Raw genomic sequence first — 14,495 nt, 5'->3', positions numbered from 1 at the left:
AATGACTGCGATGCTAATATAGGTACTGCTTATCAGGCATGAAGTACCGGATAAGGAATAAGACAGTTATTTCCTCCTCTTTTCTGGGAATATGGCTATCACAGTAAAAAAATCTCAAGGTAAGCAGAATTTATTTTTAACAACCTACCATTGCTCTGATTACATAATTATACCTTCTGATCCTGGATATTCCCTCAAATTCCAGGTATATCCCAAACTCCAGATCAGTCCTACCTTGCCCCATCAATGTCCCATGATCACAAAATATGCAAAGCCTTTTGCCCCTTCCTAAAATATATGCCCTCTTTAATTTATTATTAATGTAATACATTTTTAAAATACAGGGGATTAGAAAGAATAAATCTACATCAATATTCCCACTTTAACCAAGAATTAATGGCTACTAACATTTATTAGATTTTCCTCTTTTTGTAAAAAGGAAATTAAAGAAATATGAAGCTAAAATGCCCTATAACTGTCAACCCACTGACTCCCTCCCCAGAGTCAGTCACTATTATAAGATTGGTACAAGGCCTTCAAATTAATTTTTTACACCTATATTCAAATATTTACACACATATTTTAAGAGTGATTTTGGTAAAATATATATAATGCTCTCATATTGTATATATATCCTCGGGAAATCACTTTTTTTCACTAAATATAATTTTGAAACATCCATATTTAAGGCTTGTCATATAATCATTAACAAAACACTATTATATCATGTGAATATGTCAAGCTTTATTTATCTACTTCTTTACAGCTAATCATTCAGATTGTTTCTTATTTTATAATACTGCAATAAATGCTGCAACAGTTTATGACATCTTGGGATTAAACAAATGTAACTGTGAAAGCATACATTTATCAAGAAGCAGAATTTGCAGGTCACAAAGTATGCTCATTTTCAATTTTATTAGGTATAGTCAAATTATGAATTTTCATTCACAACAGAAGTGTATGTGTTCATCTATTCTCTACAGTCTCACCAAGATAGTATATTGGCATTTTTTCACCCAAAAGATTTAAAAAATGTATGGAAAGCCCTGTCAATAGTCAATAAAACTCCATAATGACATGTAATTTCTTGTACACAAATTAATGAATAGAATTGCTTAAAAGGAATAGGGAACAGAGTAATACTGCTACATCTAGAAAAAAGGAATCAATATAAAACATAACTCAAACAACTGAGAAACTGATTTATCCTATTAAGGGAATAAATTATGAAAATATCTCACTTGTTGCATATGTCTATTGATTCGTTTCTGAGGTTGATAGATGAGCCATGTATATAAGATTGGATCAATATTGACTGCCAGTCCTTGTACACTACAAAGAAGTGCAGCACCTAAAAAACAAGATTTTAAATTGTTACAATTCTTCCTAAAAAGTAATAAACTTCATGCCATTTCACACCTACTATGACGGCTATAATAAAATAGACAGAAAATAACAAGGGTTGGGAATAATGTGGAGAAATTTTAACCTTCATACAAGCTAGTGGGAATATAAAATATGCAGTCACTTTGGAAAACAATTTGATAGTTCCTTAAAATGTAAAATGTAGAGTTTCTATATGACAACTATTCCTAGGTATATACATATGTCCACACAAAAAGTTGTACATGAATGTTCATAGCAATATAATTCACATAGCCAAAAAGTGGAAACAACATGAATGTCCTCCAATTGATGAATGGATAAGCAAAATGTGGTATATCCACACAATGGTATGTTATTTGCCATAAAAAAAGGAATGAAAGACTAACACATGCTACAACATGGATGAACCTTGAAAACATTATGCTAAATGAAAGAGTACAGTCACAAAAGGCCAAATTATGCATTCATCCATTTATATGAAATGTCCAGAATAGACAAATCCATAGAGACAGAAGGTAGATTAGTGATTGCCAGGGTCTGGAAGTCAGGGGCAATAGAGAATGACTACTAATTTATGTATGGGTTTTTTTTTTTTTTTTGAGGTGATAAAAATATTCTAGAATTGGTAAGTGGTGATGGCTGTAAACTTTGTGAATATACTAAAAACCACTGAATTGTACACTTGAAAAGAGTGAGTTTATGGAATGTGAATTATATCTCAGTAAAAATGCATTTGTCTTTAAACAAAGAATAATGAGCATAATAATTTAGGCAAAGAGCAATTATAAATTGGCCATTAGAATGGAATATTAGCTCCCTTTTTTGTTTATATTACAAACTAAATCACAATTAGAAACATTATTATAACCATTCAATAAATCATTATAAATTATGTATTCTGCTGTTGTTGGATAGTGTGTTCTGTATACATTCATTAGGTCTAATTGCTAATAGTGTTGTTCACATTCTCCAGCAAGAAGAGATAACAATTATAAACATAGATGCACCTAATATCAGAGCCCCAGGATTTCTGCCCCAAAAGCAGAAATTGAGAGGAATGAAGGGAGAAATCAATAGTTCTACAATAATAGTTGGAGACATCAATACAGCACTTATAATAATTGATAGGACACCTAAGTAGGAGATCAATCAGGAAACAGAGGATGCGAGCAACACTATAACCAATTAGACCTAATGGACATACACAGAACACTCTATCCAACAGCAGAATATACATCATTCTCAAGTATGTATGGATCATTCCCAATGATAGACTATATATTAAGCCACAAATAAATCTTGGTAAGTTTAAAATATTGAAACCATACAAACTATTTTCTCAGAACACAATGGAATAAAGCTAGATATCAATAAAAGGAGGAAAAGTAGAAAATTTCCAAATAGTGGAAATTAAAGAACATGGTATTATTCAACCAATGGGACAAAGAAGAAATCACATGGAAAATAAGAAAATACTAGAAATAAATTAAAGCAAAAGCACAACATTCAAAAACTTATGGGATGCTGCAAAGGAAATGCTCAAAGGGAAATTTATAGCTGTAAATGCCTACATTAAAAAAGAAGAAAGATAAAAAATCAATAACTTAACTTCACACCTAAAGTGCCTAGAGAAAGAAGAGAAAAGTAAACTGACATTTAATAAAAGGAAGGAACTAGAAAGGATGAGAGTGGAGATAAATGAAATAGAGAGTAGAAACACATATAGAAAATCAACAAAACCAAAAGTTGGTTCTTTGAAAAGATCAATGAAATTGACAAGCCTTTAGCCAGACTGACAAAGAAAAAAAAGAGACAGAATGCAAATAACTAAAATCAGGAACAAAAGTGAGACACTACTACCAATCTTACAGAAATAAAATGGATTATAAGAGAGTATTATGAACAACTGTACACCAACAAACAAGAAAACCTAGATGAAATGGGTAAATTCCTAGAAACAAACAAGTTACCTAATCTTGAACAAGAAAATAGAAAATCTCAACAGTCCTATAACAATTAAAGAGGTTGAATCAGTAAACAAAAACCTCCCAATAAAAAAAAAAAAGTCTAGGAACAGATGGCTTCAGGACTGAAATCTACCAAACATTTAAAGAAGAAATCCTTCTAAACTCTTCCAAAAATAGAAAAGGAGGAAACAGTTCCTAATTCATTCTATGAGGCCAGCATTATCCTGAGAGTAATGCCAAATAAAAACAGTAAGGAAGAGAAAATTACAGATCAATATCCTTTATGACTATGAATATGAATAATGCTGAGCAAAATACTGGGAAACTGAATCCACAGCATATTAAAAGGATTATACAAATTACAAGAGCTGAAGAGGATGTGGAGAAACTGGAGCACTCATTTGCTGTTGTTGGAAATGTAAAATAGTGTAACCACTGTGGAAGATAGTTTGGTGGTTCCTTAGAAATTTAAGTAAAGAATTCTCATAAGACCTAGGAATCTGATATCCAGATATATACCCAAGAGTATTGAAAGCAGGGAATCACACATGTATTTGCAAACTGATGTTCACAGCAGCATTATTCACAACTGCCAAATGATGGACGCAACCTAGTGCCCATCAACTGAAGAATGGTTAAACAAAATGTGATATAAACATACATGGAATATTATTCAGCTGAAAAAAAAGGAATGAAGTTCTAATACAAGTGACATCATGGATGAACCTTGAAGACATCATGTTGAGTAAAATAAGCCATGCACAAAAGATCAAATATGTATGTTCTCACTGAAAGCAGGGACTTATATTTGTACACCAATAGTCATAGCAGCATTATTCATAATAGCCAAAATGTGGAAGCAACCCAAATGGCCATCAAGAGATGAAGGGACAAACAAATGTGGTATGTATATCCATTCAATGGAATATTATTCAGCCATAAAAGATATGAAGTGCCAATACATGCTACAACATGGACGAACTTTGAAGACAATGTGTTGAGTAAAATAAGCCAGAAACAAAAGGACAAATATTGTATGGTTTCTCTTACATGAAATCCTTAGAATACGTGAATTCATAGGGACAGAAATAACATAGTGGTTACCAGAGGTGGGGGGAGGTAGAAATGAAAATGTTGATGAAAGTGTTCTGGATATAGACAGTAGTGTAAGTTACAAAATATTATCAATAGACATAATAATACAGAATTGTACACTTAAAATAGTTCAAATGATTTTTATATAAACTATATTTTACAATAAAAGTTAAAAAATAAAAGAAAATGAATGTGTATTATAATAAAAGCAGATGTCTGCTCAAAATGAAAAATTAAAAATCTTTAACATTAATGATTCCCCAAAACCAAAAATCCAGGTAAAAGGAATAACATGGTCCAGAAAAAGAACACTTAGAAAACAACAACAACAAAAAAATCTTTTAAATATTAAAATTAAAATATTAGATCTGAGAAATTTAAAAGTGGTTGGACACCAATGAAGAGAAAATCTCTCAAAAAAAAAAATATAAAACACAAATAGAGAGAAACCAAGGGAAAATAAAAGATAAAATTAAAGAATCAGCACAGAAGGCCAACTATATAAATAAGAACTTTAAAAGATAGAATAGGAAAATGGAGAGGAAAAAATGAACAATGAATTATTCAAGACAGTTTTCCAGAAAGTGAAGGACATGTGTTTCAAGATTTAAAGTGTCCCTGAAGTATCCAGCACATAGTATGAAAATAGGCTTAAAACAAGTTACATATTGTGAAATTTCAGAACACATAGGGGAAACAAGAGCATGAAAGCTTCCAGAGAGAAAAAACAAAGTTACATTCAAAAGATCAGGAATTAAAAGTTTTGGCCTTTTAAAGAACAACACTGGAAACTAGAAGAAAATGGGTAAATGCCTTCAAAGTTCTTCCAATTTACCTTTAATTACATGCCCAATGAAACTCTAAAGCAAATGTAGAGAAAATAATGTCATTTTCAGACATTAAAAATCTCAAAAAATTTCTCTCACCATCTCCTTTTTCACAACATTACTAAAGAATGTATACACCAACATAAAAGAGACATGGGATCCAATACACAGGAGAGAAATGCTGGAAATCCTCGGGATGACAACAGTGAATTAAAAAGGTACATGGAAAACTAAATTGCAACAAACCCAATTATTAAATACTATAAACAGCGTTTACTGTCAGAACAATGTAAATTCTGAATAAATAAATGAATCAATTATTGAAACAAACTTTTAGTATAATCATAATGGAAGGTGGAAATATAAGAATGTGTGATGGAGGCTAGGGAGGGTGAAATAGGCAAAACGATCATTTTCCTCAGTATGAAGTCAATAAATAACACTGTGAAATGTACAATCAAGAAAGAACAACAAAAGTCATGCTATTTAAAAATATGGAAGTAAACACCAAAATATTTACTTAAAATATTTGCAACTATTTGCCCCTGGAAAAGGGAACATTAGAGAAGGGTGCAGTTTTGCAGAGGGAGAATGTTATTGGGATTCTGAAACTTGGGACAGCAGAAAAGAGAGGTAGATGACCCTTTAGATTTCCTTGCTGAGGATGAATTCTCTAGACAATGGCAAGGATCAGAATACAATTTTTCTTTGGAAGGAGTTCCCAATTTTTTTGTCATTTAAAATCCACAAATTGTGAGGGAGAGTGAGGGAAAAAAACAACAAACAACAAATTCAGACATTCAAGCATGGGAGATACTAGAATAGAGAAAAAAAAAAAAAAAAAAAATATATATATATATATATATATATATATATGAGAAAGTATCAAGAAAGGACAGAAAGAAAGAAAAAGGGGATTAGAGAAATGGTAAATATAATTGTTGAAATAAAAAAGTCATTGGACAGATTATATAGCATGTTAGATGCAGTTGAAGGGAAATTTAGTGAAATGGAAGAAACACAATGAGAATGTAGAATGCAGCACAAATAGAAAAAGGAATGAAAATATTAAAATGAGGTTAACAGATATGGAGAACTGAGTAAGAAGATCTAATATATGATGAATTGTATTCTAAAAAGAGATACAAGAGAATGGGGAAGAGGCAGTATTCCTATAAAGGTGATGGCTGAGAGCTGTATATGATTTCTGAAAGATAGGAAACCTCAAATCCAGAAAGCCTACTGAATCATAAGCTAGATAATTAAAAATAAAACTACAAAAAACAAAAAAAGGAGGCAAAATACAGACAAAAAGAGATCAGGAAAGCAGCCAATATTAAAAGATTGATGACCCAAGAAAACAAAATGGCAAATAAATTGGTAACCAAGTTAGCATATAGTCACTGGTATTCATTAGATGATCATACTTCAAAACAAATATATATTGCATATATTCTTTTGTATATACCAAATATTAATTTTAAAAGATGACAAATGAGGAAAAGAAGAAATTAATTCTTAAAAAACAAAATGAATCAGGATAAGTTTTATTCTCTCTAATATTATGCATCTCAACTATTGGTCACATAAAAACCATTATTTTTTAAATTATTATGAAAACATGGCATCGAAGAAACTATATAAAGCAGAATATAAATTTAAAATACGCAAACTGTAAAAGACAAAAGTAAAATAAGAAATTAGACACTTCTAATACAAGTATTTTTCAAACTCTTCTCATATGTGCCAAAAACTGTGTTGAGTGAATTTTCAGAAGCTTTCTCAATTAGTAATCAGCATACCTTTATTAACTGGCATTTAAGAGAGGAAAGGAAAACAAATGCAACAAATAGATATCTTCAACATGGAAAATTAGTCTTGAAAATAGTATTTATTACAATTAATAATTTTTTAAGTTTCATAAGTTGTTTGATTTCATTACACCAAAAATGACTTCATGACTTATAGGTAAGTTTGAACTTTTTGAATATTAAAGAGGTGATAAAAGAAAATAATGCACTATTTTAACATCAATTCAGTTCCAAATATAATTTAGAGATAATGTTCTTTTAAATTTAAAAGTATATCTTCACCCTGTACTCAACTTAAAAGACATAACCTTTAAAAAGAACATACAAGTTCTGATATGTAAGTGTGCAGGCAAACAGTTAGATACTGGCTTAATTCAGAACAGATCTGTCCATAAATCACTAAAATCTGGCAATATAGTATTCTGTTATACTAAGCCTGGGAGACAACTAAAAAGAAAAGTGTGCTTTACTTCTCTGCTCACTGCCAAAATGATTCACTTGTTCACATTCCATTCAGGCTTCACCAATTAACTAAACCAGGGCACCAGTGTCAGTTACAACCTAAGCTTAAGAATAAGAGCTAAAATAAGGGTTAGATAGCAAAGTTGCACAGCATTAAAATAATACATACATGCTTCTTGTCAGCTACAGAACATATGACAGCCAATGAGACTGTCTCGTAAAATTTCAAGTTATAAAAGAAGTGTCTTGAACCGTATCTTGAACCAATGACACACACACACACAAACACACAAAGATACAGACACATATTAATATACACCTAAATTTCAGCTTCAGTATATAAAACATCATTTTCTATCAAGCATCTATAATAAAGTAAGAATTTTTAGATTTTCATAGCTCTTAATGAAATTATTTGCAACTCTTCTTTTTAAGACTAATTTCAATAATTTTTAGCAAACATAATTTGTTAATTGAAAAAAAAACTGGGTCTGAAATCTTGTAAGAAAATCCAAGGAACCATAACTCCCTGGAAATGCAAAATTATGCAACAACAAAAACCCTGAAAGAAATGACAGAGCTCATCATTACTTTTTTTCAAATATCATTAAATGGTGGCAAGAGAAATGAAGAATAGATTCTTCAGAAACCATAAACCCAGGGGTGGAGATGGAATGGAGAAGAATAAAGATAAGAGAGTAATCAGAAGCAAAGAAATGAAAGAACAGAAATGAGCTGCCAACTGCTGGCAACTTTATCCAACGTAATTGTCAAATTTCACATAAATGAATCATAAGAGCATTAGGTATGTATTTGGTAGCTCATGTCATCTAATTAACAATTACTTCTTCTCTTAGGATGGAGAAAATCACAAGACAACTGTATCCGATCCTAACAAGAACAAAAAAATTCATTACACTATCACAGCTTTTCAACATTAATCAGAGAGCTGAGATTACCAGGAAACATAATGAACAAAAATCGTAAAAGTGGAAGACCCCTCAGAGGAAGGAAGTTATGCATAACTGCTGTAATCCTTGACAGAGCAGTAAAAAGAGGAGAAAGCTGCTAAGAAAAAAACCAACTGAAAATCCAGTCACAGGCTTGCATGAACGTTTAGAATCCCTGAGTATCCGGGACACAAAGGGAGCCTATACCAAGCTGCCACCTCTTTTCCACAGGCCTCCATCAAATGCTCTTGAGAATGACAGGAGGCACAGCTGAAAAATGAGAAAGACTCTGCTAAGGTGCAGGCCCACGGAGAATTTCAGTTGTTTAAGATTTTGTTAATTCATCACTGAAAAATTTCCTTATTGTGTATAGTGATTTTTGTTGGTTGTTAATGATGTCAAGCATTATCGTATAGACCATTTGTATTTAGTCTGTGATTTGTCTGTCTATATTCTTTGTCCATTTTTCTATTTGGCTGTAAATCTTTAGTTCTGGGAATCCTACAAAAACACTTGTAGATGCACAAAGATGTACATTTGTAGTAATATTTACAGTAAAAAAAGGCAAATAACATAACTGTCTATAGTCAAATTATGATCATTTATTTATGGCAACACAAATCAGCCATTAAATGAAGTGATAGAAAAGTAAGTACATAATAGCATATTAAGTGAGAAAAGCAAAACGAAGACATTTTGTCCCCTCCAAATCTGGCCATGGCACAGATTCCTACCCATAGTCTAGAAATAAAGAATTTTTTGTTCTGTTCCCAAAGCTGAAAAGGGTGACATTTTTTTTTGTTGCCCTTATCCCCTCTGAGACTTTCGGTCACCTAGGAAAAAGGGGGTCTGAACAGAGTTTCATGCTCCTGCTTCAGCAGCTGTTGTTCCTCTCCCCCATGTCTGTGCCATCAGGGATGATTTCTCAGCAATCTTCCCAATCTGTTTTGTGAGAATTTCTTAGGATTCCTGGAGGCAAAGCCTGCAAGAGGGTGTACACCCCGCCTATAACTACAGCCCCTGGAGGCTCTCAAATCTCTTGCCAGCTCTCATTTCCATGCTTCCTGCAGGAAGTCTTCCTGCTAGAAGACTTCAGGTTACGGGGTTACCCTAAGAAATCAGTTCTCTAATGGGTTTGAGAAAAATTGTGAAACTGTACTTTCATTGCAAGAAGCAAAGGTACGGAGTCTTGAGTATTGGGAACCAGTAGGAACCAAACCAAGCCAGGGAGGGATGCCTATTTCAGATATTAGCACAGAGCTGGGGGCAGTTCAACGTCACAGAGAGGTTAAGTATGAAATGGTCTGGAAAGGGGCCAGAAGTTAGCATGCTTAAAAAACTTGGAAGAACTTGGATTTAATACTACAACTGGCAAAATGCCCTGAAATATTGAGAATTAGGTTTTAAATGACTACACTAACAACATTATACAAAATATATCTGAAGGAAACAAGACATATGCATTTCATTGACAAGTCTGAAGTTGTAACCAATTGAAAATTCTTTTGAAGAACTAGAGGGAAGCACCACCTGTTTAACTTTCTCTATGAATTTCTCCATAGAGACGAACAAAAAAAAAATCTAATAAAAACAAAAATTTTATAAAGGAATAAAATTAAAAAGTTTTCCCAGAAGCATAAGGGGAAAATATGATATTATTTGGAGTGGAAAAATAACAGCAAAGTCATGTGGTAATTTAATAATGCATTAATACTTAGATTAACAAAAACAACAACGTGCCAGTTTGAATGTATTGTGTCCCCCAAACGCCATTATCTTTGATGTAGTCTTGTGAGGCAGACATTTTGGTGCTCATTAGATTTGCTTGGAATGTGCCCCACCCAGCTGTGGGTGATAACTCTGATGAGATATTCCCATGGAAGCATGGCTCCACAAACTCAGGGTGGGCCTTGATCAGTGGAGCCATATAAATGAGCTGACTCAAAGAGAGGGAACTCAGTGCAGCTGTGAGTGACGTTTTGAAGAGGAGCAAGCTTGCTAGACAGGAACGTCCTGAGAGAAAGCCATTTTGAAACCAGAACTTTGGAGCAGACACCAGCCACGTGCCTTCCCAGCTAACAGAGGTTTTCCGGGTGCCATTGGCCATCCTCCAGTGAAGGTACCTGATTACTGATGTGTTACCTTGGACACTTTATGGCCTTAAGAATGTAACTGTGTAGCCAAATAAACCCCCTTTTTATAAAAGCCAATCCATCTCTGGTATTTTGCATTGTGCAGCGTTAGCAAACTAGAACAAACAACAATGCCTAAGATTTACTTACTAAGTGCCAGACACTGTTCTAAGCACCTTACATCTAAAACACTTAATTCTTAAATCACTTAATTCAGCCTTGTGGGATAAATGAAATTATCCCCATTTTACAAATAAAAAACAGAAGTATAAAGAGTAATTTACTCAAGTTACACAGCTATAAAATGGCAGAACTGGATACAACTCCAGGCACTCTAGCTCCTAAGTTTGTGCTCATGATCATGCAGCACCTCTCCAAAAGTCAATTAAAATAGAAATTATTAAAAATGTACACCTTCCCTGGGCATTTTACTTTAGCTAAAAGGACACTAATGTATACCAATTTCCCAGTATTTTCATATTAGGTCAAAGCCTTTTCTTTGTATAAGGATCCACCAATTTGAGATCTACATTGTGTTTCTTTACAAACCACACCCATAATGCACCATTTTTTACTAAGTCTCAGAATCATATACAGTAAGAAGCAATCTGAGTACAAATCTATCTACTTAGAATCCACCACATCATGTTTTACAATCTTTTCTTTCAAATTTAATTCAACCAAATTTTTTTAGCAACTCACCTTAACTGAACACAAAGCAGTCAAGTACGTTTTTCATTTGTTAAAATAAAACTTTATTGAGATAAAATTTACCCATTTTACATCCACAATTCAAAGAGTTTTGGTAAATGTATACAGTTGTGTAACCAGCAAAATCATCCCAAGAAATTCCTTAATGCCCCTCTGCTGTCAAATTACACACTCAGCCCAAGGCAACCACTAATTTGCTTTCTGCCTTTTTTAGTTCACAAGAATGTAATCAGAGACTATGTCCTCTTTTATTTTTAAATTCAATTTCAGTGAGATATATTCACATACCACACAAATCATCCAAAGCACACAATCAACTGTCCACAGTACCATCACACAGTCGTGCATTCATCACCCCAATCCGCTTCCTGAACATCTTCCTTGCACCAGAAAAAGTGAAAACAAGAATAAAAAAAGTAAAAAAGAGCGCCCAAATCACCCCCCACTCCCCCCACCTCCACCCAGTTTTTTGTCTCCATCCCTCCACCCACCCATCCACACACTGGACAAAGGGAGTGCGATCCACAAGGTCCCCACAACCACACTGTCATCCCCTGCAAGCTACACCGCTACACAATCGTCCTCAAGAGTCAAGGTCACTGGGCTGCAGCCCGACAGCTTCAGGTATCCACCTAGAGCCATTCCAATGCATCAAAACCCAAAAAGGACCATCCATATGGCACACAAGAATGCCCACCAGCGTGACCTCTCGACTCCACCCAGAATTTCCCAGCCACCAAAACCCCACTTTGCCCCATTTCGCATCACCCACCCCACACCCACCCCACCCCCGTCAAGAAGATGCTCCCAATCCCATGACCTCGGGTCCAGACTCATCCCTGGGAGTCACATCCCGCGCTGCCAGGGAGATCCACGCTCCTGGGCAAGCCAGCCCAGCTAGAGAGAGAAGGCCACATCCGAGCAACAAAGAGCACCCAGGGGGAGACCCCCAGGCACAACCACAAACTGGCTCAGCCTCCCTCCTGCAGCAACAAGCCCCATGAGGGCAGATCCCAGGATACAGGGCCTGGCACACCAAACGCCAGCCCTCAAGGCCTAGGAGAACACCAGCAACAATCCAGGTGAGGAAGCCTGACAACCCCCACACATTCCCCCAGCTCCTCAGGGGGGCTGTATGTAGTCTTTTGGGTGTGGCTTCTTTCATCTAACATGATCTTTTTTTGAGATTCTTCCATGCTACTGAGATTATCATTAATCTTTTTATTGTTGAAGAGTATTCTATTGCATGGTTATAACACATTTTGTTTGACCATTCACCAGCTGATGGACATATGTACTTGTTTTCATATTTTGCCTTTATTATTAATATTGCTATGAACACTAGGGAACAAGCCCTTATATGGAATTATATTTTCAGCTTTTTGTGGAAGATACATAAGAGTGGAATTGCTAGAGCATATGGTACATATATTTAACTTTAAACAGACTACCCAACAGACATCCAAAGTAGATGTGCAATTTTGCTCTCCTACCAGCAATGCATGAGAATCAGCTACTCTAGCCTTGTCAACACTGTTATTGTTTGTATTTTTAACTTTAAACATGCTAATAGTAATATCTCATAATGGTTTTATGTTGTTTTTCCCTATAAGGTTGAACAACTTTTTAAGCACTTGTCATCCCTATATATTCTTTAAGTGTCTGTGTAAACCTTTAACACATTTTTAAATTAAATGTTTGTCTTATTGAGTTACAAGATTTAACTTTCTCTGTGAATTTCTCCATAGAGACTAACAAGTCCTTTGCCATACATAGCATATGCAAATATTTTCCCCCAAAACAATGGCTTGTCTTTTCATTTTGTTAGCAGTGGCTTCCTGCTTTCTACTTTTCCAAAGTACAAAAGCTTTTTAAGTTAGCATTGCCATATTTTATGATTCAAGCTTTTTGTGTCCCACCTAACCAAAGATCACAAATATTCTCTCATAATTTCTTCTAGAAGTTTTATAGTTTTACCTCTTAAGTTTTTCTCTACAATCCATTTTCAATTAATTTTTTGAGATGGTTATCAGGTATCAAATTTTCTTATTCCCATAAAGATATCCAATTAGTCCATTACTATTTGTATAAAAGACTATCCTTTTCCCCATTGAACTACCTTGTCATCTTTGAGAAAAATCAATTGGCCACAGATAAGTTTGTGGCTATTTCTGGAATTTGGATTCTGTTCTATTGGCCTATAAGTCTAACCTTTGGCCAATACCACAAAGTTTTGATTATTGTGACTTTATGGTAAGTCCTTAAAAAGTTAGAATGTGCCTTCTCACTACTTCTTTCTTGCATTTGTTTTGGCTATTCAAATATTTAAATTCAACTGGTCAATCACTATTAAAAAAAGTAAATAAATAAAAGCCAAACTGAATTATACTGGGATTGCATTGAATTTATAACTATATTTAGGGTGAAATGTCATCTTAACAATATTGAGTCTTCTGATCCATGAACATAGTATATCTCACTATTTCTTTAGGCCTTCTTTGATTCCTCTTATAAATGTTTTGTTGTTTTTAGCATACAAATCTTGGACATCTGATAGATCTATCTCTAAACAACTCATGTTTTTTATGCTATTATTATTGATACAGTTTCCTTTTTATTTTGATTTACAAGTTTTCATTTCATTCCTTACAAGCTGGGAAAAAAGCATGCAAACAAGCAGACAGGACTTGAACATCTGTTGCATATTACACTGTCACAACAGTGACACTAACTTGTAGTTCAGATTGTGTAGACTGTTGTTCAGATATATTTAAATAAAAAATCATATCCTCAAAATTATGCCTTGAAAACTAAAATAGCTCATGATTCTGGAAAAAAAAGACATCCTATTTACCTTCTCTTATCAGAAGTATTATAAGAATTATTACAGCTGAAAGTAATAATAAAGTATAATCTCATACAATATAATTGCAAATTTTAATAGGAATCACAACAATGAGGAATTAAGTTTAAAATAGGTCCATAATAAACAAGATCCCAGATTATTACTATCTGTGTATCTTATTTGCCAATTTAATTTTGCATTCTTTGTGTAAAAGCCACTAATTTTCTTCCAGAATTTTCATGTCAAGGATAATGTATTTTTTTAAGCCAGAAAAATTATAATCAGTTATTTCATTTACTACGGAAT

General features: G+C 33.8%; 1 protein-coding gene across 10 annotated transcripts in view; it reads right to left on the bottom strand.

The window, feature by feature from the left end:
- VPS13B (vacuolar protein sorting 13 homolog B) overlaps positions 1-14,495 on the bottom strand; it is a 1,017,676-nt gene that overhangs the window by 595,234 nt on the left and 407,947 nt on the right. For all 10 annotated transcript variants that reach the window (XR_005211694.1, XM_037803400.1, XM_037803396.1 and 7 more), the window contains one exon: positions 1,245-1,354. Coding sequence is in view for 9 of the 10 variants with exons in the window: in XM_037803400.1 (XP_037659328.1) it covers positions 1,245-1,354 (110 nt within the window). In the remaining variant the exon portion in view is untranslated. The remainder of the gene's footprint in view (positions 1-1,244; positions 1,355-14,495) is intronic.

This window comes from Choloepus didactylus, chromosome 14, assembly GCF_015220235.1.
Source record: "Choloepus didactylus isolate mChoDid1 chromosome 14, mChoDid1.pri, whole genome shotgun sequence".
Taxonomy (NCBI): domain Eukaryota; kingdom Metazoa; phylum Chordata; class Mammalia; order Pilosa; family Megalonychidae; genus Choloepus; species Choloepus didactylus.
The sequence above is the reverse complement of the archived record's forward strand: the minus strand, read 5'-3'. Positions and strand labels throughout refer to the sequence as shown.